This window comes from Mchenga conophoros, linkage group LG3 (assembly GCF_057382185.1).
Source record: "Mchenga conophoros isolate Kocher_MC1m ecotype Shallow Benthic linkage group LG3, M_conophoros_male_GT1.1, whole genome shotgun sequence".
NCBI classification, from domain to species: domain Eukaryota; kingdom Metazoa; phylum Chordata; class Actinopteri; order Cichliformes; family Cichlidae; genus Mchenga; species Mchenga conophoros.
Genome location: NC_140528.1, coordinates 30,692,012 through 30,718,867, shown reverse-complemented (window position 1 = coordinate 30,718,867; position 26,856 = coordinate 30,692,012). Strand labels below are relative to the sequence as shown.

General features: G+C 42.1%; 1 protein-coding gene across 8 annotated transcripts in view; it reads right to left on the bottom strand.

The window, feature by feature from the left end:
• The window catches only part of LOC146578114 (protein NLRC3-like), a 42,621-nt gene extending 22,648 nt beyond the window's left edge, over positions 1-19,973 (bottom strand). For 3 of the 8 annotated variants that reach the window (XM_085257365.1, XM_085257403.1, XM_085257419.1), the window contains exons 1-5: positions 14,437-14,539; positions 11,956-12,053; positions 7,668-7,783; positions 7,164-7,283; positions 101-220 (exon numbers count right to left, since the gene is read on the bottom strand). In XM_085257365.1, coding sequence (XP_085113491.1) covers positions 101-220; positions 7,164-7,283; positions 7,668-7,756 — 329 coding nt within the window. In that variant the 5' untranslated portion in view covers positions 7,757-7,783; positions 11,956-12,053; positions 14,437-14,539. Of the gene's footprint in view, positions 1-100; positions 221-7,163; positions 7,284-7,667; positions 7,784-11,955; positions 12,054-14,436; positions 14,540-19,834 lie in introns of those variants that run through there. The other 5 variants (XM_085257374.1, XM_085257390.1, XM_085257399.1 and 2 more) reach the window with 5 other exon arrangements.
• Between the last annotated feature and the right edge of the window lie 6,883 nt (positions 19,974-26,856).

Here is a 26,856-nt window from a genome sequence, read left to right as displayed (position 1 = left end):
AGAAATAGGAAAGTCTCTCCAGCAAAGACAACATCCAACATTTCTAACTACATCAAGCAGTTAATCACCTCTCAAAGAGTTTATGTTACTAACAGCTCACCTCTCTGCAGCAGACGACTGCAGTCCTTTAAAATCAATAAGGTCATATTTAGACTGGTCACTCTTTACGGACACACAGCTGGGTCCAGGTTCACGTCCAGCAGGTCTCTCCTTGATCCTGCTGGAGAGGAAAAGTTGTGTTTTTCATTTGCAGCCAGAGAAGCTGATGAAGAATTAGAATATCTTCATCATCCCAAAGAGAAACAGGTTTTCAGGATGAGCATGAGCAGAAGGAAACTCCAAGCTAGTGTTGGCAGTGTAAGAACAGAGCGCCACCCAGAGGTAAACACAGTCATTTACACTGTGCAGGACTATTGATGAATGTACATGTTGGATACGTTTTATAGAATAAATAGATTCCTCGCTCAGTGACTTCCTTTGAGTGGAGATAATTGATCTGCATTTCAGGAGTGGGACACATCTCATAGACTCCCCCTCTGGTCCTCAGTCTATATATACAAATCCTGCCTCAATCTGGCTCTACGATTTGGTGGGACTGGCCTTTGACAGTAGAGCTCATCAGCCTTTCCCAAGAAACTATTTAAACTATTTAAACCCTATCACTAACGGTTTAACTGAAATTAAACAGTTTGATGAGTAGCAGCTATTTCAGGGATTTCTTAAAAACAGTAATGGCTTTATTCCATGTAAGAAACAACTCATCTCACAATTAAAGTCACTTTCCAACCTGCATTGTATTCAATAGTCACTAAAACATTCAACGTACTAGCCATACATCTGATAAAACATTGTCAAAGAATTATTTAAGCCTGGACTGAACACTTATTTTTATCCAGTATTAGTATTCAGTAGTATACTACAGTTCCAATAAACTCCACCAATTTAATGTCTAAGATGAAGAGGAGCAGAAACATGCACTGGTATCCTGGATGTTTGACCTGTTTTTCTGATAATTAACTGGAAAAAAACTTCATGAAATGCATTCTGGGTAAACTTTAAAACTGGCCATACCACTACGTGGGACAAGGTGATGCTCAAAACAGGTTAGAAGATATCTCAAGTGTCATTTTTACATACATGTTGATGTCAGGCTCATCTTGTACCCATGATTTTTTGCATCAAAATAAGTTTGTAATTTTAACTCACTAATTGATGAAGCCCTTTTATTTTGTCACTTGCAGTTACCTGCAGCGAAATTGGACTGACAACTAAGAACTGTCAGTGCTTGCTGAAGAATTTTTATGCTCTCATAGTTTTCAGCTCTTGTTTTGTCAGTTTGCACTGTTGTAATGGTTTGCTTGGGTATTTAAAGTTTATTGAAGTAAATCCTTTCTCCTCAGGTATGAGCCAGGTGGTTCTCCTCCTTATGGGATTTTACCTTTAATTAAATAAGTTACCTCATAAACTACACTAAGGATGCAAGTAAAACTTAACATCCTAAATGTGAAATTAAAACAACCTAGTATCAGTTTCTGTCAATAACACTAAAGAGTATGCTCAAACTTTTTAGTGTTATTGACAGACAACAAAAACACATTAAAGAGGATAAGGCTCTGATAAGGTTAAGCGGGAGAGAATGGATGGTCTCCAGGTGTGCAAAGCTTGTAGAGATTTATCGCAACAACTTTTGTAGCTTTGATTTGCTTTAACTGCAAATCAAGGGTGGTTCAATAAAAGTACTGATTCAGGGATGGGGGGCTGCATACATCCTGTATGCATTCGACACTTTTTAGATTTGTATTTGTATAAAAATGGATTTTAATTTACGCATTCATTTCTGTTGATGTACAACATAAAATCCCAGTGAAATATACTTAAGTTTGTGTTTGTACAATATGGAAAGGTTCAAGGGTATGACTACTTTTACAAGGCACCGTGAGTGAGAAAGAGCCATGTCAATTGTTGTTTTTGTTTAGTTTGTTTTCCTTTGCAGAATCTGGAAATATTCATAAAACTATCAATTAACACAAAGCTCTACATTAGTAGCCGTGTACTGGGCAGTGCAGAACTGTGGTTCACAAAGAATGCATTCAAGTGCACCATTTAGTGTAGGTCACCTGTGTTTTAGCTCAGCTCACAGTCAGTGTAGGTACAAGTGTGTAACAAGTAGAGATGGACCGATCCGATATTACGTATCGGTATCGGTCCGATACTGACCTAAATTACTGGATCGGATATTGGAGAAAAATAAAAAATGTAATCCGATCAGAATCAGAATCAGAATGGGGTTTATTGCCAGATGTTGAGGTTTACAACATTAGGAAATTGCTGCGGTGCTTCAGTGCAGACAATAAGAATTAAAGTGCTATGTAGAAAGAAAGATATGTGCATGAGATATACATGAGATATATACATGAGAATAAGAATTATGAGTGCTACGTAGAAAGATATATACATGAGTGCAGGTGGTGATCAGTGCCAAACATGGAATGATGCAGTGAACACAGCGTAGGGTCATGTGTTAGTGGCGGGGACAGTCATACGGTTATTGTTCATGTGTCCAACAGCAGAGGGGAAGAAACTGTTCTTGTGGCGAGAGGTTCTGGTGCGAATGGACCGGAGCCTCCTGCCTGAGGGGAGCAGGTCAAACAGACTGTGTCCAGGGTGAGAAGGGTCAGCTGAGATCCGGGCTGCACGCCGCAGTGTCCTGGAGGTGTACAGGTCCTGCAGAGATGGGAGTCTGCAGCCAATCACCTTCTCAGCAGAGCGCACAACACGCTGCAGTCTCTGTTTGTCCCTGATAGTGGCTCCAGCGTACCACACGGTGATGGAGGAGGTGAGGATGGACTCGATGATTGCAGTGTAGAATTGCATCATCGTCCGTGTTGGCAGGTTGAATTTCTTCAGCTGCCTCAGGAAGTACATCCTCTGCTGGGCTTTCTTGATGACGGAGGTGATGGTGGGCTCCCACTTCAGGTCCTGGGTGATGGTGGTACCCAGGAAGCGGAATGAGTCCACAGAGGTGATGGGGGTGTCAGTCAGGATGATGGGGGGGAGTGGGGCTGTGTGCTTCCTGAAGTCCACAATAATCTCCACTGTCTTCTGGGCATTCAGCACCAGGTTGTTGTGGCTGCACCAGGACACCAGACGTTCAACCTCCCTCCTGTAGGCAGACTCGTCCCCGTCCGAGATGAGCCCAATGACGGTGGTGTCATCTGCGAACTTGATTAGCTTGACAGACTGGTGGGTGGAGGTGCAGCAGTTGGTGTACAGGGAGAAGAGCAGAGGAGAAAGAACACAGCCCTGAGGGGAGCCGGTGCTGATGGTCCGGGAGTCCGAGACATTCTTTCCCAGCCTCACGTGCTGCTTCCTGTCCGTCAGGAAGTCAGTGATCCACCGGCAGATGGGATCAGGCACATTCATCTGGGAAAGCTTGCCTCGGAGATGGTCTGGAAGGATGGTGTTGAAGGCAGAGCTGAAGTCCACAAACAGGATCCTGGCGTAGGTTCCTGGGGAGTCCAGATGCTGCAGGATGAAGTGTAGGGCCATGTTGATGGCGTCGTCTACAGACCTGTTGGCTCTATATGCAAACTGCAGGGGGTCCAGGAGGGGGGCCGTGAGGGTCTTGAGATAGGAGAGAACTAGGCGCTCAAAAGACTTCATGACCACAGATGTCAGAGCCACGGGTCTGTAGTCATTTAGTCCAGTGATCCTAGGTTTCTTGGGGACAGGGATTATGGTAGAGGACTTGAAGCAGGCAGGCACATGACATGCCTGCAGTGAGGAGTTGAAGATGCCAGAAAACACTGGGGCCAGCTCGTTTGCACAGTGTCTGAGGGTGGCAGGAGACACACCGTCTGGGCCGGGAGCTTTCCGAGCATTCAGACTCCTAAACTGCTTCCTCACATCTGCTTCATGAATATGAAGAGTTGTGGTCGGAGGAGGTGGTGTGAAATCCTCTTTTGTGTGGGGTGAGGGGGCGGGTGTTGCAGGTGAACAGTTTGAAGGTGGTGATGGCTCTATGGAGGGGGGAGAGGTGGGGGAATGAGTGTCCAAAGTGCCTCTATTGTTGGGGTCGTTGGAGGTGTGAAGGCTGCCTGATGGCTCGTCAAAACGGCAGTAAAAGTCGTTGAGGGTGTTGGCTAAGAGCAAGTCATCAGTGGAGTGGGGGGTTTTAGGCTTGTAGTTTGTTATATTCCTAAAACCTTTCCACACAGAGGCCGAGTCATTCTCTGAGATCTGCTGCTGCATCTTCTCAGAGTGCTGATGTTTAGCAATGTCCACTTCTTTAGTGAACCTGTACTTGGCCTCTCTGTAGCAGTCCCTGTCTCCGCTTCTGAACGCCTTTCTCTTTTCCAGCCACAGCTTTTTGAGTTTAGGAGTAAACCAGGGTTTGTCATTGTTATAACTCACCCTGGTGCGTGATGGCACAATGCTGTCCTCACAGAAGTGGATATAGGAGGTGACAGTGTCCGTAAACTCGTCCAAGCTGTTAGAAGCAGCCTTCATTGTGTCCCAGTCTGTGGTCTCCAAACACGTGCGAAGCTCCTCCACAGCCTCGTTGCTCCACAGTTTTTTGGTCCTCACGACAGGTTTGGAGAGCTTCAGCCTCTGTCTGTACGCGGGGATTAGGTGGATCATGACGTGGTAAGAAAGTCCGAGTGAAGCGCGGGGCACCGCGCGATAGGCCCCGCTGATCGTGCTGTAGCAGTGGTCCAATGTCCTCTCCTCTCTGGTCGGGCATTTAATATACTGCTTGTATTTCGGAAGCTCATGGCTCAGATTGGCTTTGTTAAAGTCCCCAAGAGCAATGATGAGAGAGTCCGGGTATGTCCGCTCCATGTGGAGAATCTGCTCCGCGAGTGCGCACTGAGCTGCTTGCGCATCCGCGTCTGGCGGGATGTAAACAGCGGCCAGGATGAATGAAGCAAACTCCCGCGGAGAATAAAATGGTTTGCAGTGAATAAAAAGATATTCCAGAGAGGGAGAGCAGTGCTGAGCAATCACTGTTACATCTGTGCACCAGCCACTATTGATGTAGAAGCAGACACCTCCACCTTTGGTTTTACCGGAGAGAGCAGCCTGCCGGTCCGCGCGCAGCAGATGAAAGCCCTCCAGCTTGAGCACGCAGTCCGGGATGTCCTCACTGAGCCACGACTCCGTAAAACATAAGACACAGGAGGAGGCAAAGTCTCTGTTCATGCTTCTCATCAGGGCCAGTTCGTCTATCTTATTCCAGAGTGAGCGTACATTAGAAAGGAAGATCCCAGGAAGGACCGTTCTCAGTCCGCGTCTCCTCAGACGCACGAGTACGCCGGCTCGCTTACCTCTCTTTCGACGTCTCACTTTCCTGATCAGAGTCAGCAGTAAATCTGCCGCAGATGCGACAAATATTGGAAATAAATCCACAGGCGTTGTAGTCCAGCAGTTAAGGAGCTCTTCTCTGGTGTAAGAATATCCAGAGGAGTGCCCAGACACAGAAGAAATGCACAAAAACAAGACAAAAGTAACGCACTGAAGCACCAGGGCATCCATACGCGGCGCCATCTTGGTTAGATATCCGATCCATTAAATATCACGAAAGCACCTCACAAAACTTGCAACACGCCGTAACTCGCCTCAGAACGTTAGCACGTCGGAGCAGTATGCATCACGTGATAGAGCGGCTGTGGCATGCGGGACCTGTCGGTGGTCTGGATAGCATGTGGAGCTTCGCTAGCAACCCGGCATTTCATCTCCGACAAAGTTATCCCCGAGAGAAGTAAAGCAAGTGTGTAAGTCCATCTCTGAATGTTTGTAAAGCATTCCCACGTTAAGCTTAACAAGCGACTGCCTCTTCTTGCTGCTACTTCAATCATGAAACTGCTTAATGATCAGCTGATCGGCTTTTCTGTCGCGAGTCCGTCTCTCTTGTTTGTTTTTGGCCCACTTTGCACCAGAAAGAGGAAACCAGCGGCTGAACAACAGCAGCACGTTTAAGCTTGATAAGCTGTTGTTAGAATTTATTTAATATTACTTTCTACACCAGGATCTTTTTCTACATAGCTGACGCTGGTAACTGTGCAGGGGCGGATCTAGCAAAGTTTAGCCAGGGGGGCCGATAGGGCATTAACAGGGAAAAGGGGGCACAAAGACATACTTTTCTTTCTTATTCTCATTTAAAATGTCGAGCTTTTAATAAATAATTGTGCAGTCTGCAATTTTGTTGAAGAAAGATGTTGAATCTATTTAATATTTCTTGAAAAATAATTGATTTCTGTGCATTTTTTTTCACACTGCATCAAATTAAGGTTGATTACGTCGATTAAGCATCATGAGGTGGCGCGTGAGGGGTGGTTCCCTATTTTTTATTTATTTATTTTTGTTGTTGCTGGGAGTTGGAACCCTATTAGTTAGGTTGCTTAATATTTACGCTAAGTACTCTTTAAAATACCAGAATAGGGAGGATGGTGTAGGTTTAAGTTTATTAGATTGATCAGTATTGCTGAACTATGAAATATTTTTTTTGTATACAGGTATAACAGAATAGCTTTAGTGTAGTTGTTGTTTTAAACTTGAGTATGAACTTGCAGACTTGCAAAATGCAGCAAGATATTTAAAAAAAACAGTTTTGTTGATTAAAAAACACTATATCGGATTCATATCGGTATCGGCAGATATCCAAATTTATGATATCGGTATCGGACATCAAAAAGTGGTATCGTGCCATCTCTAGTAACAAGATGCTTGATATGGATGCTTTTATTTTGCTTCTTTATTATAACTTTGGCTTTTAGAAGGCCTTTCTGACTTTTCTTTTTAAGTTTCAGTTCAGTCCTTGAACCATCGGGGGTGGTTAGGCTACTTAACACTGACCTATTAAAAAAAGCGCCAAACTCAATGGATGAACAAGTGTTGTGCCTACACAAAGAACCAATTTTAACTTGTATCTCTGAGAATGTTGTTACTAGCACCCTGATTTAAATACACATAAAACACAAAAACATATAAAATGGCATTTTCGTGCCAACAAGGTGATCCCAAAGGGTTATTAGCTGCAAACTTGGCATCTTATACTTACATCAGAAATAGGAAAGTCTCTCCAGCAAAGACAACATCCAACATTTCTAACTACATCAAGCAGTTAATCACCTCTCAAAGAGTTTATGTTACTAACAGCTCACCTCTCTGCAGCAGACGACTGCAGTCCTTTAAAATCAATAAGGTCATATTTAGACTGGTCACTCTTTACGGACACACAGCTGGGTCCAGGTTCACGTCCAGCAGGTCTCTCCTTGATCCTGCTGGAGAGGAAAAGTTGTGTTTTTCATTTGCAGCCAGAGAAGCTGATGAAGAATTAGAATATCTTCATCATCCCAAAGAGAAACAGGTTTTCAGGATGAGCATGAGCAGAAGGAAACTCCAAGCTAGTGTTGGCAGTGTAAGAACAGAGCGCCACCCAGAGGTAAACACAGTCATTTACACTGTGCAGGACTATTGATGAATGTACATGTTGGATACGTTTTATAGAATAAATAGATTCCTCGCTCAGTGACTTCCTTTGAGTGGAGATAATTGATTTATGTTTAGTTCCTCGTTTCTTCCTGTGAATAATGATGCAGCAGTGATGTGAGTGCTGAGCTGTGACATGGAGAAGAGTCATGGACAGTTAGAGATGGTCATCTCACCTCTGAGCTTTGGTCTGGCTCTCATGTTCCCCACACAGAGTGCTTTTAGAGGGAGGGGCTCCCTCCTCTCTGTCCTCACACTGATCCATGCTGCTCAGCTCACACACACTTTCTACCTGCAGAGGAAACACAAATCATTCATGTGCACATCAACTGAAATCCTCATTTTCTTCAAATATCAGCAACTTTATTTCTTTGTCAGCTTAATTTGTAATTTGTATTTCGGAGCATTTTCCCCAATTTTTCCTGTTTCAAACCGAAATACTGAGAGTTAAATAACATCTATAAAATCTACAGTTTGACTGAAGTGAATTTCTTTCTTTTTTTAACAGATAGAAATTGATGCTGCATATTATTGTATAAATACTTTATTGTGCATCAACATCATCGCTATTATTTTAATACAAATAGTATTTTCAAAGTACTTGGTCATCAAAACAAGCTGAAAAATTCGTTTTTGCATGTTGCAGTTTAACATCTGACTTATTTTAATTCAGTTGTTTGTGATATGTAGCCATTTGTAAATGGTTTAAGGATTAGAGGCTGAACATAAGTTTTCTTCAGTCTCATGCCGTGAATATTACATAAGAAATGCAACACCTAATGCACCAGCCACCTTTCCTTGTGAAAACCCTTTGTTGGAGCACAGACTTTGTGATGCAAGCTCAATCAGTGCTACATCTGATTTAAATATTACTTCATAAAGTCCCACGTAAACCCAAATCATCCCGTCTGCTCCACACCGAAACATTCAGCCAAGCAATGTGGTTTATCATATAACATTTCACAAAACAAACTGTTTTAAAACCAGCGTTATCCAGTCAGTTTTATTACCAACATGCAACAAGTGCAGCAACAACTGTGTTTTCTGACACGAGTTTCTGTTTAGATGAAGTTAGTTTGTGACGCAGTATTTTAAATCAGGCCTACGTGTTTAATCTATATCTAAGCTACATCTATAATAACATCAATAATAGCAATAATAATAATATCTCCTGCTTTCTCCTTAACACAAGTGGATCTCTGAGTCTCTCGAGCGGCTGTTGTTGTGTCAGTGAGGGGAGAGCAGCAGCTCCACTCCGCCTCCTCCACAGACTGATGGAGGCAGGAAAAGCTGCCTTTAGTCATCAGGAAGTGGATCCACAGTAATCCACAGAATTCAACTGCTCACCGTCAACTAACTCTGCTGCTGCTCTCAGTCCCGGACTCTGATCACACACTAACAGGAAATTGGATTTGAGATGACTCGTGTTTTAGTTCAATATATTGCTGTTATTTGAGTATTATATTGTTCCCTGCTACTTCTGAGTTTTGTTCTCCATGCTCTTATGGTCTTGGTTCCCTTTTGTGTCTTGTTTGTCCTCATCTTATCTTTGTGTCTTGTTGTCAGTCTCCTGTGGACGTCAGCCTTTCCTCCATGTGTTCTTACCTACCTACAAGGTTTGTCTGCCTCTATAGTTCATCTTGTTTCCTCAGTCAGTCATGTCTCTATGTTTGTTTACCTTTCTATCAATGTCAAGTTCATATATCTGTGTGTTACTCACTTCCTCTTTTGACAACCACTTGTCTTGTGTGTGTCTGTTCTGTTCTGCTGTATTCCCCAAGTGTACCAAGTCCCCCCCCCATATAAGGTCTGCGTCTCCCTCTGTGTTTTGTTTCGTCCTCCTTTATGGTGTGAGAGTGTCCATCCATCTGTTTGCAAGTTAGTTTTTGACAAGCACTGCCTCGCCTTGTTATTATTAAGGTTTTGTTTGTTCTACCTTTTACCAGCCAATAAAACTTTGATTTTGGGTTTACTTTCATCTGTGAGTCCTGCATCCTGGGTCCACTCTCTGCCTGCCACACATCCACAATCCACGACAGAGGGTTTCTGCCTTGGCGTGTGTTTTTCTACCTCCAAACACCCTTTGGGGGTGTTTGTGTTTTTTGTTTTGTTTTGTCCCACAAAGCATTTGGAAAATTGTTTATAAAATAACACAAGCACAGACATGTTAAATAAAAATTTGTAACTTCCCACGTATTGAATAAATGTTGACTTATTTTCAGCAGATTTGATTTGAAGTTTACTAGGAACCTTTCTTCCTCCTGTGAGCCTGATTGTCTTCATCTGAGCTCTCCATGATTGCTCAGCTTTTCACTGGCCACTCCCTTAGCCTGCTGGCTCTTCACCAGCCTTAGAGGTCCAACTCTCCAGCTCCCCAGTGTGCTCCTCAACAGCTTAGTTTTTGGTGGAGATGTGGACTGAGAATATAGAGCCTGCCACCACTGGGCCCCAAGCTATCTCTTCCAGGTGAAAGTGGGGCTCGTGTTGTCGGTTTTACACACTGCAGCTAGAGCCTGTGTCTGGGCCTGCATAACGTTTTGTCTTTTGGTTGGGTCCCAGAAACCTCTTCTTGTGTTCCTGAGCCAGCTGACTCACAGACTGCCAGTTGTAGACCTGTGCTTGCTTTCCAAGATACTGTTGCTCTGCCCAGGGTCCCCTAAGAGACTATCAGCCACTGGGTGTCTCCACCGAGACTGAGGACCCTGCTCTTACGGTGAGATTGTGTATATTGCTGAACAGCCCCACACACAAGCTTTCTGCCCTCTCAGACTCACTTCCATCACCCTCCAGATGGTTTCAGTTGCCTGCATCACCAGAAGTGTTCCACCACTGCTGTCTTGACTGGCCACCTCCTCAGTAAACGGGGCACTCCAATACTGGCCTTTGGTCCCCTGAACAGGTCTGCCGCTGGCTCCCTCGTCTTTCTCCCAGGGAGTCCCATCTCCTCAGCCAGTGCTGTTCCCATACCAAGTCCCCTGAATTGCTTCACTCTGTTGCTGGCCTCTCTCTCCTGGTCTTGCACCATTGTTGGACACTCCCCCAGAACTGTCTCTTCATTTGTGGACTCTTGTCCTCCCTATTGTTTTCCTATTATTCTTTTTTCTGATTGACCTGTTTGTTCAGCTGCTTGCTGATACTGAGAAGGTTTCTGTTTCTCTGTGTTTGATGAGCTCTGACTTCTGTGTATCTAGCAAATACTTTGCCTCTCGCCCTATTGTAGCATGGATAGATGGATGAAAATACTGTAATTAGTCCTGTATGTAATAAGATGGAGCTGAGCTTTGTCACATTTTCACAATTCAACATCTTCCCATCCTCAGTAGTGTGTACTGCTGACTGAAATTCACGTATCTACAAACAAGTATGAAACTCCAAGCTTCTGTACCTCTTACTGAAAAACAGAGCTACTATCAGGAGTCAGAGCTCAAGCTTAATGACAAAAGAGACAGGGAGGAGAGGAGGCAGATTTTCACAGTAAGAGGAAGTAAAAAGACAAAAAGGAAAATAGAAGCATTCCTTTTTAAAGCAAGAGTCAAGTTCATTGAACAACATGTGAACAATGAACGTGATAAACAGAAGTCATCTTTACTGCAGCTCATGATTCAGAAACAACAAACACTCCATCAAACACAGAGTAAAAGTGTCTCCAACGGAAGCAGAAAAAATGTCCCTTTAATGAAAACAAATCACATGAACGAGGAGCTTCACTCACAGCTTTTCCTTCATCTTAATGCAGCTTTTTACTGTCTGTGTACAAACTGATCTTAGAGTCTTACTTCAAACTGGAATTAACTGTAGCTTCTTGTCTTTGCATATCTGTGCGCGCGCAGGCCACACCTTCATGTCTTCACTCAAAATATGCTGTCTGACTGCTCAGACGGAGTTTAAGGCGAAGGAAAGTTTACATGCTGACTTGTAAAGACATAAAACCTTTGTCTATTTCTGTCACAGCCCAGCTCCAAAGTCTGTGACAAAGGAGGTAGAGCACACAGTCTGTAGATGATGCTCACAGTTTTAATGAAGCCAAGAAACCACAAAGTAGTGTGTGTCTGTCAGCAAATCACTGTGCAGAGTCTGAATGAGTGTATGAATGGGACTAAACACCAACGCCAACAAGGAGCTGATTCAGCCAGGCAGAGGTAGTGGGAGTGAAAGGATGCCTGTGCTGGTACAATACTGATATTTTATTTTGAAAAGACTAGCAGGAAACAGAAATACACTGCTGTGTGTTTGACTTTAATGGAGAGACGACAGTTTTCTTCCGAATAAAAAAAGTAAAGAAATCAATGAAACATCAGCTGTTCATCAAATTGTCTGATTCAATCAATAATCTATAATCATGTGGATTTGTCTTCAAACACAAGAGTGATCAAAGTTTGTCCTGAAATAAGAGCTGAACATCAGGTCCAAACATCACAGAGACAAACAGTCAAACTGTTAAAGGAGGAAACAACGCAAACTTACAGTTTCTTCAAACACGCACACCAACAACAAGCTCCACACCTGGACACTAAACACGGACACACAGGTGGGCGGCTTCCTGGAAGGAGGCGGGACTCCACCTGAAGCAGGACAGGTGGGAGGAGGAGATTTTAGATTAGATTAATTTCTGAATTAATCTAGGAGTGTTGATCCTGAATACAGCACACAGAGGGACTTTCGCCTCTTCAGTTTTCTGCATGACTTCAGTCTCTTTTATTTTCAAATAAACTTTACTGAGACCATGAACAGTACAACAGGCTACATAAAGATGATTGAGATCTGGAATTTAGAGGATTTAGAAAAAAAGGTTCTCAGAGCTGCTGTAGAAACACTGATCAAAGTCTTTTTAAGTCAAACTCCTTATTTTAAACTGCTATTAACTACATGTACTCACACGGGAAACTACTGGGTGATATTAACATTGAAATGCAGCTTAGAGCTTAGAACATTTGACCAATACCACACAGTTTTTAATAGTTCAGCTATTTAGCCAAACTATATTTATGTTACAGTTTTACAGTGACCATGAGCTTAAAGTGCATTTTCTCAGCTTTTTTTAAATTCAAACAGCCCAGTTGTGCAGAAATATTCGATCATAGCAGCACTGTTACATACAATGAAACCTCCAGAATTGTAAAAATACAGAGATATACATGTTTGTCCATACTGTCAGGATTATCACGCAGTGGATAAAGAACGTTCAGCACAACTGGATCCAACCATCTGAGTCACTCCGCCATTCAAACAGAGCTTGCATTCGTATTTTTTAACATTCATTAGAAACAATGGATCTATTCTGAATTAAGTAAATGCAAGATCATAAGAGGTGAAAAAACAAAATATAATCCCCAAATCAATTGTTTGCTGCATTTCTTTCATTTTTACAGTAACTGTTGTTCTGTTTCAACAAAAATATATCTGTCCTATGAAAAAAGGACAGAACTCAATTCAGTTTAATTCCCCAAATTTTAATAAAGAAAAACTTACAAAAAATCTACATGTTAACAAATGTTATTTTACACTGAAATACACAGACTGAATAACATCTGTAATTTGGCCCAAATTATGTCTAATTTGTACAGATATAAGTGTCTTTTATTGGTGAGTCTTACTATTCAAATAGATGCCATAACATTATTCTACAAGTCAATGCTTTTACATCCCTACAATGTCATTTTTAAATGTAAAAATATTTTCTAAATATAATTCCCCTTAAGAAAAAATGCAAAACTTTATTGTGACGTCTATTAAAATTAAAATTGATTACTGATGTGCATATCATTTCTAAATAGTTTGAGTGATTAACCAAACACATTAAGTCAAATATAGCAACTTTTGTTTCGTCTAAAGCTGGGCAGACACTGTGCGATTTTTTCAGTCTCAGCTTCTGCTCGAACTGTAAGATTGACTCGCAGGGGTTAGAAGTTCATAGGTCCCGATGCAGGTCTCACACTATACCGCCCGATGCTCTGATCGACCTGAGTGCTCACACTGTGCCTCCATAACATGAAGGTTATAACAGAAATTCTGTCGCTCGCTCTCTCTGTCTTTCACTCACACAGACACGCCACCACCATCAACTTTGCTAAATTACTAATGAAAAACATTGATCAGCTGTGATTGAGCAGCGATGTCCATCCAATTATTTTCACGGTTGTTGTGGTCGTGATGATTTTGTGAGGACACATCGAAAAGGCTCGGATGAGCCATAGTCCTACAAGTTGTGCCTCCATCTCTTGTGTCCAGATCACACGCCGCACTGCCGTGCTGCTCCGTCTTTTCACTTTCATTTCTGTTTTTGCGCGTGCGCAGTGTGAGATGCTGCGGTGACACGCTCATGACAGGATTTCAAACAGGTTTAATTTTTTATGACCAAGCGATTGATGATCGGGAGGTGGTCGTGAGGTGTTAATCGCTTCTCGCTACCCCACGTATACTACACGATGCACGACGCACGATGAAGGCGAAACTCGGGCCGATCACCAAAACGGTCGCACGACTGAAAAATCGGCTCAAAATGAGTCAAAAATCGCCCAGTGTCTGCCCAGCATAATCCAGTCAGTCACACTTGAAATGCAAACCCTGCTCCACAGTCCTGTCTCTGCTTTGGAGTGAATAGGCTGTTGGAACAGAGCCAACAGTTTATGACGCAGTCGTTTTAAGCCAGTGAGTGAGTAAGGTCAGTGATCTAAATATAAGCTATAACGATATAAAATAATAATAATAATAAGTTGACTATCTCCCGCTGTCTCTGTGAATATAAAAAGCGGAGCTCAGACTCTCTCCATTAGCTGTTGCTCGTTTGGTGTGTCCCTGTTAGCCAGGAAAACGTTACACGCTGACTTTAATGGAGAGAACAGAAATAAAAACACAGTTTGTTGTGTGAAGAAACCAAACGTGAGCTGAACAAACAGTAAAGTTCCTAAAGACAAACTGTTAAAGGAGGAAACAAAGCAAACTTACAGTTTCTTCAAACACACACACCAACAACAAGCTCCACGAATTTCAGGAAAGACGAATCTTGGAAAGAAGGAGAAACACCCAAAGAGGCGTTTGAGGACACTCAGGTCCATCGAAACCCTATATGCTGCGTTCAGGTGAACCTCGGAAACTCCCTAATCTCTGACAGGTTGTGATTTTTTTCTGTTGGTTTTCCTGTTTGAAACACAAACATCTGTCATCACTTTGTTGTTCTTTTTCCTGCAGCGGTTGAATATTTCAGCAGTAAACTGACGTTTCTTCAAGCTCATTTCAACATGTTGAAGTCATGAATGAAAGTGCAGTTTAAGGAGGGTCATGTGACATGTTCAGTATTGTCACACATGTCTAGATTGTCCCTGATATCATAACTGCTCAAACACTGATGATTATATTTGAAGCATTATTACTGATGGCAGCAAAGTTTGAATGGAGCTCTCTGTCTGTGCTGATTTGTCGCCCTCTGGAGGTGAAAATACAAACTGCATGATGTCACTGTAACCACCACAGTGACAGGAAGTGTTTTTAAATGACTGAAACACTGAAATGATGCTAACGGCTGTTGTTGGGCTCACTGATAGCAATGCTGATGCGTTCATGTCAAACACTGGCTCAGGTCAGACTCCATCCTTCTCCAGCGTGAAGCTGCCCTCAGACCCACAGCAGTTCTGACTTTTGACCTCCTAACCCTAACGATTTTAGTCTCTTTGCCTCTTTAATGCAAATCCATCTAAACTGTAGCAGAGCAAAAGACGCTGTAAGCTGTTCTATGACTGATGTTCATACCAGAGTTTCTGTTTCCAGCTCATACGTGTTAAACGCTGCTGCTGTGCTACATTTGTCATTTCCTGCTTTCACTGCCATCCATGTCAAAGCGCTGAAGTCATCACTTTAATGCAGTAAAAAGGACATTTATTTACTGTCATCACAAACACACACAGCTGGATTAGCACCCAGACAAAGGTCTGAAAAGCTGAAAATCAGCAGCCTCTTTGCTGTCTTCACTGCTGATTCAGCCTTCCCGTTACTCTGGGGGTAACCTGGTGAAGACGTTTTGTGCTGGAAATCCCACAGTCGACTAAATCTCAGAAACTCACCGGACGTATACTGTGGTCCATTATCTGAAACAACAATGTCCGGGATGCCCTGTCTGGCAAAGTGAGCCTTCAGCTTTCTATTCACTGTGCTGGACTTAGTTTCCGGGAGATAGTCAATTTCCCAGAAGTTTGAATAGTAGTCCACTGTGATAAGGTAGTCCTTGTTGTCAAACATGAACAGGTCTGAGCCCACCTTAGCCCATGGTCTAGTCGGGATCTCAGGTGAGACCAAAGTCTCTTTCTGCTGTCTGTAGTCAACTGACCTGCAGATGTCACACTTAGTCATATAAGTCTTAATTTGTTCGTTCATGCCTAACCAATACACACACTCTCTGGCTCTCCTTAGACAACCTTCTACACCTAGGTGTGTCGAGTGTAGTCTAGTTATGATCTCCTGTCTCATGGTAGTCGGGACAACAACACGTTCACCTCTAAACACAAGTCCATCCTGACTACTCAGTTCATCCTGGAATGAGAAGTATGGTCTGATGTCACCGTCAGTGTCTCTTTTGTCTGTCGGCCAACCTCTGTGAATTGTATCTATGAGGATCTGTAGTGCTTTGTCCTCTTGTGTAGCAGTCCTTATGCTGTTTAGTCTGTCAGGTGAGATGGGTCTCCTCCTCTATGGAGCCCTGTGGTGAGCACTCTGGAAGATATGCCCTGCTCAACGTGTCTGCTAATAACATGTCTTTGCCTGGCACATACACCACATCTATGTCATATTTGTGAATGCGCATAAGCATCCTTTGCAACCGTTTGGGTGCACTCAACAGCGGTTTTCTTACAATGGTCTCTAAGGGTTTGTGATCACTGTGTACCACCACTTTACGACCATATGTGTACTGATGAAACTTCTCCATGCTGAAAACTACAGCCAAAAGCTCCTTTTCGATCTGGGCATAACCTTGCTCTGTACGTGTAAGTGCTCTACTCACAAAAGCCACAGGCTTACCCGTCTGCATGAGTGCTGCACCTAACCCTTTGTCAGAAGCGTCACATTGTACTGTCAGCTCTTCCTCTGGGCAGTAGTATTTCAGGACTGGAGCCTCTGCTATAGTCTCTTTCAGTCTCTGGAATGCGTCTTCATGTCGAGTTGTCCAGTTCCACTCACTGTCTTTGTGTGTCAGTTGTCTCAATATGTCGCAGTGGTCAGACAGATGTGGGCAAAACTTTGCTAAGTAGTTCACCATACCTAACAGTCTCTGTACTGCCTTCACGTCTGTAGGTCTGGGCATTTGTTCTATAGAGCTAACCTTCTCTGGGTCTACTTTCAGACTGTTGCATGTCAGCTGATGTCCAATGTACGTAGTCTGCTTCTATTTAAGTTTAAATTTGTCTGCGTTTAACTTAATGTTTTTTCTGCCTGCAACGAGTCAAAAACTGTCTCAGCTTCTCGTCATGGTCACGTACTGCTCCAGCATCTGTGTCCCCCTGACCCGTGATCAGCACACCATCTGCAACGATGTAGATCCCTGCCAGACCATCCAAAGCTTGTGTGAGCTTCCTCTGGAACACTTCCGGAGCTGGACTTATCCCCATTGGCATCCTCAGCCATCTGTAGCGTCCAAACGGAGTCTAAAATGTTGTCAGGTAGCTCGACTCCTCCTCCAGTTTCACGTGCCAGAATCCACTCTTCACGTCGCAGACAGAGAACACTTTAGCCTTTGACAGATCTGGCAAAATGTCCTCAATGGTGGGCAATGGGAAGTGGCTCCGTAGTATGGGCTTTGTTTAAGGGTTTTGGATCTATGCACACCCTTAAGTCCCCACTCTGCTTTTGGACCACAACCATCCCACTGATCCAGTCTGTGCTGCATTCTACTGGTGTAATGATCCCTCTGCGCTGAAGATCTTGAAGCTCCTTTTTTAACGGCTTTATCATTGCAATAAAAAGCTGAACAGAGTCCAGAGTGTGGGGAACCAATGAGAGCAAATACAGAGAGAAGTGAGAGCAGAGCAGCCAATCAGACGGGTTCAGGGCTGAGGAGGCGGAGCTGCAGACTAAGGAAGAGCAGAGTGGACTCTACATGAGAGACTGCAGATGATAAACGTTGACAATAATTCATTGATGAACATGTGTTTATGTGAGGTCAGATTATAAATGTCCTCAGTCAGCTGTTCAGTCTGTGGTTAGATCTTATGTTAGCGCAAACATTATTGCATGTTACCCACAATTCATGTGGAACTTTCACAGTGGAATCATTCACATCCATGTGTTAGCTGTTGTACTGCTGGACCATTTCTAATGTACATTTAACTGTATGATCTCTAATCAGTGATCCAGTTCATTGATTTAACTCATCAAAACCCCCAAAATGGACTTGAAATACTCGATTTGTGACATTTGAAGTCAAATGTGAAGAAATGAACATCATAGTTTCTTCAAGAAATGATTTCTCTGTCATTGCTGCTGCTGCTGCATACAAATATCAAAGTTGAGTTTGGTAATTGTTCTGTAGTGATTCTATGATATTTCAAAATCATATTCAGTAAGTATCCCATGAGTCCATCTTCAGTCTGATTTACCCAGGCTGGCACTTGGAGTACACTGGCATGTGGCCCCTTGTGCCAGCATTAGTGCTTTCCTCCTTTCTGCTGTTCACAAATCACCAATCACACTTTGACTATTACCATTAAAACAACAGTAAGTAAATGTAGCAACAGAGCTACGATACTTTAAATGTTGTCCAAGTTTCATGATTCATGTGAGGATGTTGCATAAGAAAAGCATGATGTATAAAGCATAAGTGTTTCTGACCAGTTGCTGATGTTCCTTCATTTTTCCCTGATGAAATCTATCAAATACTGTCCAACAGACTGATGGCACAGCAGTGCAGAGGCTGCTGAACCTGCCTCTGAAGCCTCTGGTTTAAAATAGTTAAAAGAAATAATCCAGCTATACTTGTCAGTATTTCAACTGCTGCACAGCAAATAACTTTATTATAAAATAAAGCAATTCTGCTGATATTGGGCCGCCGTTGTGTTGCTTTGAACGTGTATTTTTTTGGGGTGACAAAAATGTTGTTTATTTCTTTAATAAATAGTTTTGACCAGTAAACTCTTCTTGTTTAAACATGCACCATGGTGTGGTCTTTCTTTGCTTGCGACTTCTTGATGTTGGTAAATACAATAATTGGAAAATACCACGTTACATATATATACATATAATAATGTACAACACATTGTGGAGTATGCTTCTGCTGTGAGGTCCCGCCTCCATGTACTCATGCAGTTAATCGCTAGACGGGTATTTTTATAAATAATATTACATTAGGGTAATTTTCCTATACATATTTTTGACCTGGGGGTAGAATTGATTGTGAAATGGAAACGGAAAATGCTTATGAACTTGCAAATTAAAAACATGATGCATTTAAGGTAACCCTTTTTCATTTTTATTTAAGAAGAGAATTTGTTCCACTGTGCGATGGCCGAACCTGTTCCTTTTCGTGGAGATAATTTCTCCTGCATTAAGGAAAATCCCCTCACATGGAACAGAAGAGGCTGGAGTGCAGAGAAACTGGTAGAGATGCAGTTATACAGTCTACCTGGGCCCCACAAACTATCAGCTAAAGAGAATAAAGAAATTCAATTGCTGCACATTTTGCAGACTAACAGTTTAAGATTATTTAAATCATAAAATATATCTTTTTACAACATTAAATTTAAAGAGTCAAATAGAAGTCTTTCTAAAGTTATTTAATGATATTTATATTATGGAAGCAGATTTTTGACATTTGAAGTTTTTCCCGTTTTCAGATAAAATAAACACGCACAAAACAAAAGCAAACGGCCAGAACACAAAGCTGGAAAACCCACCCGATTGACCAAAATCAACCCAAAATACTCCCACACAACAGAACCTCCTCTATTCCTCGCTGGCTCCAAATCTCTCAGTAGAAATATCAGTGGTTCGCTATCTGTCACCATCAAAACACTCCACAAATCCCGCGAATGATTCGCTTCCTTTTAAACCATGGAATCAGATACCGAAGCAGTTAGGTTCTAAATGAAGTGTCAAACCTGCTCCTGTCACCTCTGTTTACCTCTGACAACAAGAACATTTAGCCAACAGTTTATTAACTTTGGTAAATTATGAACAGGCATCAGCGCGGTCACCTATACTGTCCTTTAGTGCTGCAGCAGGAGGAATCTGTTCAGTTAATCTGAAATCTCTTTCTCTCTCTAAAACAAACGTCAGCAGACTGAGTCAAAGATAATTTAAACACCAGATATTCACCGGCGTCACTTCTTGATCCAGGAATAAAAGAGGATGTTGAACTTACTCAGCTTCTTCCCATGAACGTCTTCACTCTGCAGCTCTCTGCTGTCTGGACCAGGTCTGTGTAGAAACAGAGAAAATCCTCTGCTTCTCCTCCGTCATCAGTCCTCTGTGTCTGCAGGCTGTGTCACACTAAACGCTTCACACCAGCAAAGAGTCTGAAGCTCACAGGTCAAAGGTCAGCTGCTGCACCTTATGTGATATTAATTTGATCAATAATTAACCTGCAGCAGGTTTCTGCTCCAACACTCTGAACAACCCTGAGAACAAATCAGATGATGTGGGTGTGTCTGCAAGCTTCAATAGTATTAAACACCTCACACCAGCAATGAGTCTGAAGCTCGCAGGTTAAAGGTCAAAGGTCAGCTGCCACACTGTATATAACATTTCAACAGTATACAGCCTGACTGTGGGCATCTCTGCAGCCATAAACAGTTTAAACATTAAACACGGAACTATAAAAGAGTCTTAAGCTGCAGCTCACAGGTTAAAGCTCAGCTGCTGCACCCAGTTATGAGTTTAAATAAATCATCAATCATGATCTTTTCCCTCTCGGCACATTCACTTGGCCTTGGGGTGTTTTGACTGAGCTACACTGTATGTTTCAAATGTTGTAAATAAACTGGGAGTGATTTGGTTGTATTATTTGTTTGGTTTTTGGTTCTATATTTCCACGTAGATGAATCAAAAGACATTATTCTTACCTTTTCAAACTGTGACACCACGCCTATGCTTTTCTGCCTCTTCACAGATTAACAACATGCGCAGTTCATCTTTAATAGATACTGGATCTAATCAGTGAGCAGATATTTTATCACCTTATTTATAACTATACTAGAAAAAAATACAACTGTGTTGGTGATTCATGCAAACTTGCATATCAGCCTTTTAAGGTTTTGTTGTATTGAGAACAAAGAGGTTGTGTTAGGGCTGAAAACCCTGACTTGTTCTCCTTTGCAGGTCATCAAATGCACCACAGAAGTTTGTATTTGCACAAGTCTGTATATGTTTGATGGCTTTATTATTCTCTGTTCAAAGACAATAAATGTGGAAAATGTCTCATGTAGTATCAGCTTCATTTAAAATGACTGCAAACATTTAGCGAACATGTGCTGCTGTTTGTCCTACATTTACAACACTGAATGAACCCTGAAAACGTGATGGCAGCTGGCAGATTGGAGTTCATATGAAATATAGGCTGTATGAAGACTGGAAAATATAGATGATAAAAATATGCAGCCAGACATTTGTGGACATGAGCCATGAGAAATGTCTGTCAGTCAGCTTGATAACTCCATCTACTGTGGGCTACATATACTGGGCTGGTAGCTCCATAGTGTTGGAAAGAAACGATTAAATGTGCAAAGTTTAAAATCATCGTCTCTTCTAACACAGGAGCCATGTTGAGTTTAGATCACAGCCGACCACCGGCAGTCTGAAATGGAATGAAGCCCACTGACAGCGAGCAGGTCTAAACAGGAACGCACCCATTTGTATGCGTTTGCAATGATGTGGCTGCAGCTGACACAGGATTGGTTCAAACTAATACAATATAATTGTACAATATAATTATCATGTTCGTACAATATAATATTTATATTGTATGAACGTGATCCTATATTGTACGAACGTGATGATTATGTATATTGTAATAACGTGATATTATGTTGTACAAACAGGAAAAGTATCTTGTTAGAACAATAAACCTTTCACGTTATAACGTGATACACTTGTATTTTTCTTTTGCCTGAGTGGCAGCTCTATGCTTCCGTAGTTCAACACGACAACAATTTGACTTCAATGTGAACGTTTGCCATTAAATAACCTTCTTCATCCAGCTGACAGCATCTTCATCCTATGATGTGAACAGTTCCTCCTGTTGATGACAAACCTCTGACATGATCTGCTTGAGGAGCCTTTTCATGTGCAGCTCTCTGAGCTCAGGGCTGAGCTGCTGTGTTTCATCTTTAAGAGCTGCTGCCTCCTCGCCGGACTTGTTCTCCTCTTCTTCTCCTAATGACACCATTTCTGCTTCATATCTTTCACTGGGCCTAAAACAGATGAAGAGTAGATCTGCTGCTGTTCACTGTTTGTATTAATATGGAGAAATATGAAAAGACAAACACAGCACACACAGAGAAATGTAGACAGGATGTGCAGCCAGTGCAGTAAATGGTCTCAATATCAGCTCTTTAGAAAATGATCCTGATGAACATGAAACTAACATCCAATGAGAAACACAGCTTCCTTGTTTCATGTCCAATAACAATAAATGAAGAGCTAATAAAGAGCTGTTCTATTGTAAAATGCTGAGATGATTATTAGACAGAACCCAGCGGCTCACCAAAAGCCTGCATTGAAAATCTATATGAAAGTAATCTATGCTCATATATGGCAAAATCCTTTGACTGTCACTGTGTTTTTCATCTGTGCTCTTGTTGGTTGGACAAGTTTGTAAATGACAAAGAGCTCAGTGGACTTTGCATCCATCAAATCCTGTTAGATGTTTGTTTTTCCTTCACAGCTTTGTGATGAAGGCTGAAGAACAGAGATATGAACTATTGCCAATATGAATCCTGATGCATGACGTGGGCACAGACCCACCACAGCAACACTCAGCTCACCTCATTCCAGGCGCTTGTCTGCTGGAGACCATGAGCCTTGTTAGTCACACATCAGCACCGTGGTAGGAAACAGCCTCCATCATTTCATTAGATCTGAATTTGGACTGTTTCCCTCTGGATGAACCAAGTCTGTCAAATCTATTGATCCAACACAAACAAACACATTGGCTCACAGTCAGACTGGCTTTGTATGGATGGTGTAACAGGGGGCTGGGAAAGGATGCTGAAAGCTGAATATAACACAGAACAATAACAGGACATATAATAATGCAGCAAACATGATCTTCAACAGGCACACTTCTATTATTCATGATCACAAACACAAAGAACTTGTGCAGCCCTGATATCAGCCCTAATATATGAGTGTGTTTGCCCAAAGACTGAAACAGCATCAACATGACAGCTGTAAGAAATCTTCTCTCAGCCTTGTTTGGCAGAAGATCCCTGCAACAAAGATTGTAGCTGAAAGATGACGTGTGTAAAGTTTGCTCTGTGGGAGGGTCGAGGCTGTTTTTAGACCTTTGATAGTTTCCAATCCAGTTCTGACAGACAGGAATAAAAACAACATCATTAAGATCAGATCATGGAGCTGTTTGCTGCCTTGTTTCTATCTTCACATTACAAGACTTTACTACAATAAAGATGCTAACGTGTTTCTGTAGGAACAACATCATTGAATCTGTAACAACTGGAGGAAAACCAGTGGCTCTGCTGGGATCACTGGTGAGCCAACACTTCCTTGTTGGATGCAGATTTCAGGGCTTCCTTTTGCTCCTCAGTTATAACTGTTCTCTCTTCTCAACACATGATGACACAAAGGAATCAGCAGTGACAAAGATGATGCTGAAGAGAAGCACACACTTCACACATATAACAGACCAGTGCAGTTACACACACCTCTGCTCGACATCAGGCCTCAAACAAAGACACAAAACACTAACTTGACTCTAAACAGAAGAAACGAGCAGCTGTTTCTGTTCTGTGCTTATTTATATTTGACACACATGCTTCTCTTTGTGCAAACACACATTGCACTATAAGGGTAACCTCGCACACAATGATTGGACAGCACAGTGATGATGCTGGGAGATCCTATACAAAGCAATACAGAAACACTGAGAACTTTAAACATTGATTATACTGAGATAAGCAGCCAACCCAGTCTAGATAAAGGCGAGCAGCTGGGACCGCTGCTGCACCAAAAACAGGTTTCCAGTGTTTCCATGTGTTTGTGTATGTGTAATGTCTTTAGCCATCCTTTGAATGTCTTTCAGTTGAACTGAACCAAAATGCCAGATAGTTGCTTTGCTATTGGATGCACTAATCGGCATTTATTTAGCGCTGCCAGTAGGGCATAGAGTATGACAGCCACATGTTAGCACACCTCTCCAAACCCTCCTGTTTTTGGTTTTTGCTATCTCAGATTGATTGAAGCCAGTGTTATTAATGATTCTTATTGCTCCTTGTTGGAATGTATATGTATTGGTTGGAAATGCTCTTCATTAAGGACGACACCTGTCACTGGTTTAATATGATGCAGTTCCTCACTGTGGCCACCTGAGGCCAGTAAGCTCTCATCAGTCAGTATATCTCTGTTGACAGTGTTTTTATCAGTTTAATAATATCTGTGTTCACATATAGAGTGTCATTATCACACTGATGAATATTAGTGCTGAAACGCTGCAGTGAATGTGTCCTAATGTCAGTATTATTGTATGTGGACAGTTATAGTTACTGACAGTGACCACTGAAGGAAATGGAAATGGCTCCACAGAAACAGACTGATGAGTCAGTCACAGCCCCAAGCAGCAGGTATAACATCGCCTCAACATTAGGGATGGGTACCGGTATCTGCTGCCATTATGGCACCGGTTCTGACATAAACGGTAGTAACCAGACTGAAAAGCAGCGCACATTTCTGTGCTTTATTTCGGTGCTTTTTTTCCCTAAGATGTCATACACTTTAGATTCTAGCCAGTGATTTTACGTTTCCAAGGATAGTAGGCGGGCTAGATAGAATTATCTGCCGTCATTCAAACATAAGTTGAGCAATGGTTTAACCAATTTTCTATCAAACCATACAGGGATGCCGGATTTAAACAGAACAGGATGTAAGTTAAGGAAATATAAGTTTGACTATGGAGCTTTCACGATGATGGATTGCATTTCTCTCAGTCAACTGACTGTTTAGGGGGGGAAAGCGGCTAATAGTTAGTGGGCTCTGTGTTTGTGGATGTCTGTGGGTTGTTGTTTGTTGATCACACTAGGAGTGAACAAAAGCAGAAAAAAACCCCTGTAAAGACGCAGACTGTGAAAGTCTGGTTTATACCATAAATCATACCAGCTGTAACTGAGTTTTGTGTTTTAAGTTTAAGTTATAAGCACGTGTCAAGACTTCTGTCTCCCAGCAACATTGCTGATGTGATCCTCCTTTTTTTGTTCCCTATTAATGATCTACGGTAATTTGCAATATTGCCCCCATAAAATAATAAGGCTTTAATGAAATCATTGTGATACAGAGATTTGGATTCTTGTGCATGCTTTGGATAAAAAAGTAATTTTGTCAACACTCAATGTACTTCTGTGTTTACCAACTGCTCCTCAGTCCAAACTGACTTTATGGTTCATACTAGGGCTGGGTTTTTATAATCGATTCATCGATTAAAATCGATTCTGGCTTGGATAACGTAAAATCGATTCATTAAAATCCTGAATCGATTTTTTAATATAAATTTATTTTGCCCGAAATGCCAGAATCTCTGGTGACATCTCACAAAATTTCAAGAACCACCAAACAGTTAAGACAGTAAATGGAGCAGGAACACGGATTCTGCACATAGACTTAAACACACAGTGCGACCCGCGGATCAGAATCAGTTAGATGTCGCCTTTCTCACGGTCGGGGCTGAAAGCCGACAGCTCGCTGATTCTGATCTGTGGGTGGGTCCGCGCTTTGTGTTCACGCCCTTTATGCGCTGATTCTAAAGCTGTTAGTTTGATGTCTCTCCAACAATATTGACCGAACCAGCAGCAAAAGAAGATCCAAACGCTTCACATAAACATCGTCATGGATTCACTCTGACTTTTACTGTTTTGCTTCCATCGCGATGCACAGCTCTCTCTCTCTGTCTCTCTCTCTCTCTCTCTCTCTCTCTCTCTCTCCCTCTCTCTCTCCCTCTCTCTCTCTCTCTCTCTCTCTCTCCCCCTCTCTCCCTCTCTCTCTCTCTCCCTCTCTCCCTCTCTCTCTCCCTCTCTCCCCCTCTCTCTCTCTCCCTCCCTCTCTCTCTCTCCCTCTCTCTCTCTCTTTTCAAGAACAGTTTCCCTTTCTTCATTATTCGCTTGCTTGTTACGCACAAGTCTACCGTTGTTTACAGCGCTGTCGGCCGCTGTTTTTTTCCCTTTTACATTCTTCCAAAAAGAAAACCTCATTTCTGCTGTTCAATACTGAACAAATTTAAACTTTTTAAAATTATTCAAAATGCAAAATGCTTAGCCGTGTCTCTAATAAAACCGCTGTAACGTCAGAGGTAATGTTCATATGTTGATTAATGGTTTTCTTTCGTTTTTGATCTACTGCAGAATATTTTTATAAAATCCCAGGCCAGGAAAATCACCTTCATGTTTTTCTGTGTTTTATCCTCAGCTACTTTGACACAAAGGCCTCTGCTGTGACGCTCACACCTGTGATAAAGTCTTGCGTGTGTCAGCTTCCTTTTTATTGATACAAAAATATGTAAATGTACTGATCTGAATTATATTTCTGACTGTCAAAATTTCCCAGATTTAAATAGAATCGAATCGAATTAAATGGAATTAAATCGAATCGAATTAAATCGAATTAAATCGAATCGTGGATCGAATCGATTCGGGACCTTGTGAATCGGAATTGAGGCTCCTACTGAACCTGTCGCTTTACATGGAAGTGCAAGCTTCTCAATCACAATGAAGGTGTGAATGCTGCTTCTTGTGGATCCCTGAGTGAGAAGGTAGGGCTGACTGCTTCGAGTGATGTTAATAATAATAATAATAATAATAATAATAATAATGAGGCCGGGGATCGAACCGGCGACCTTCCATTTACAGATGCGCTTCCCAACCCCCTTAGCCACAGTCTAGATGCTGCTGTACACTGGTTCCAGCCTACAACAACACATTAAACAACAGTATTAAGTGACTATCCTCTGACAGTAGATTAGCTCACTGTCCATGAAAATAGAGGTGATGGAAAGTATATTTTAAACAACATACCTTTGGGAATTTGATGAGGTTATTGACAGCTTGAGATGCAGACATCTTTCCTGGTCCCTTTCGCCCTTGTGCAGATGGTGGTAGCAGATGTAGCAGCAGCAAGATAGTAGACAAGTCACTGTCCCAGCCTACAGACGAATAAACAAAGAATTAT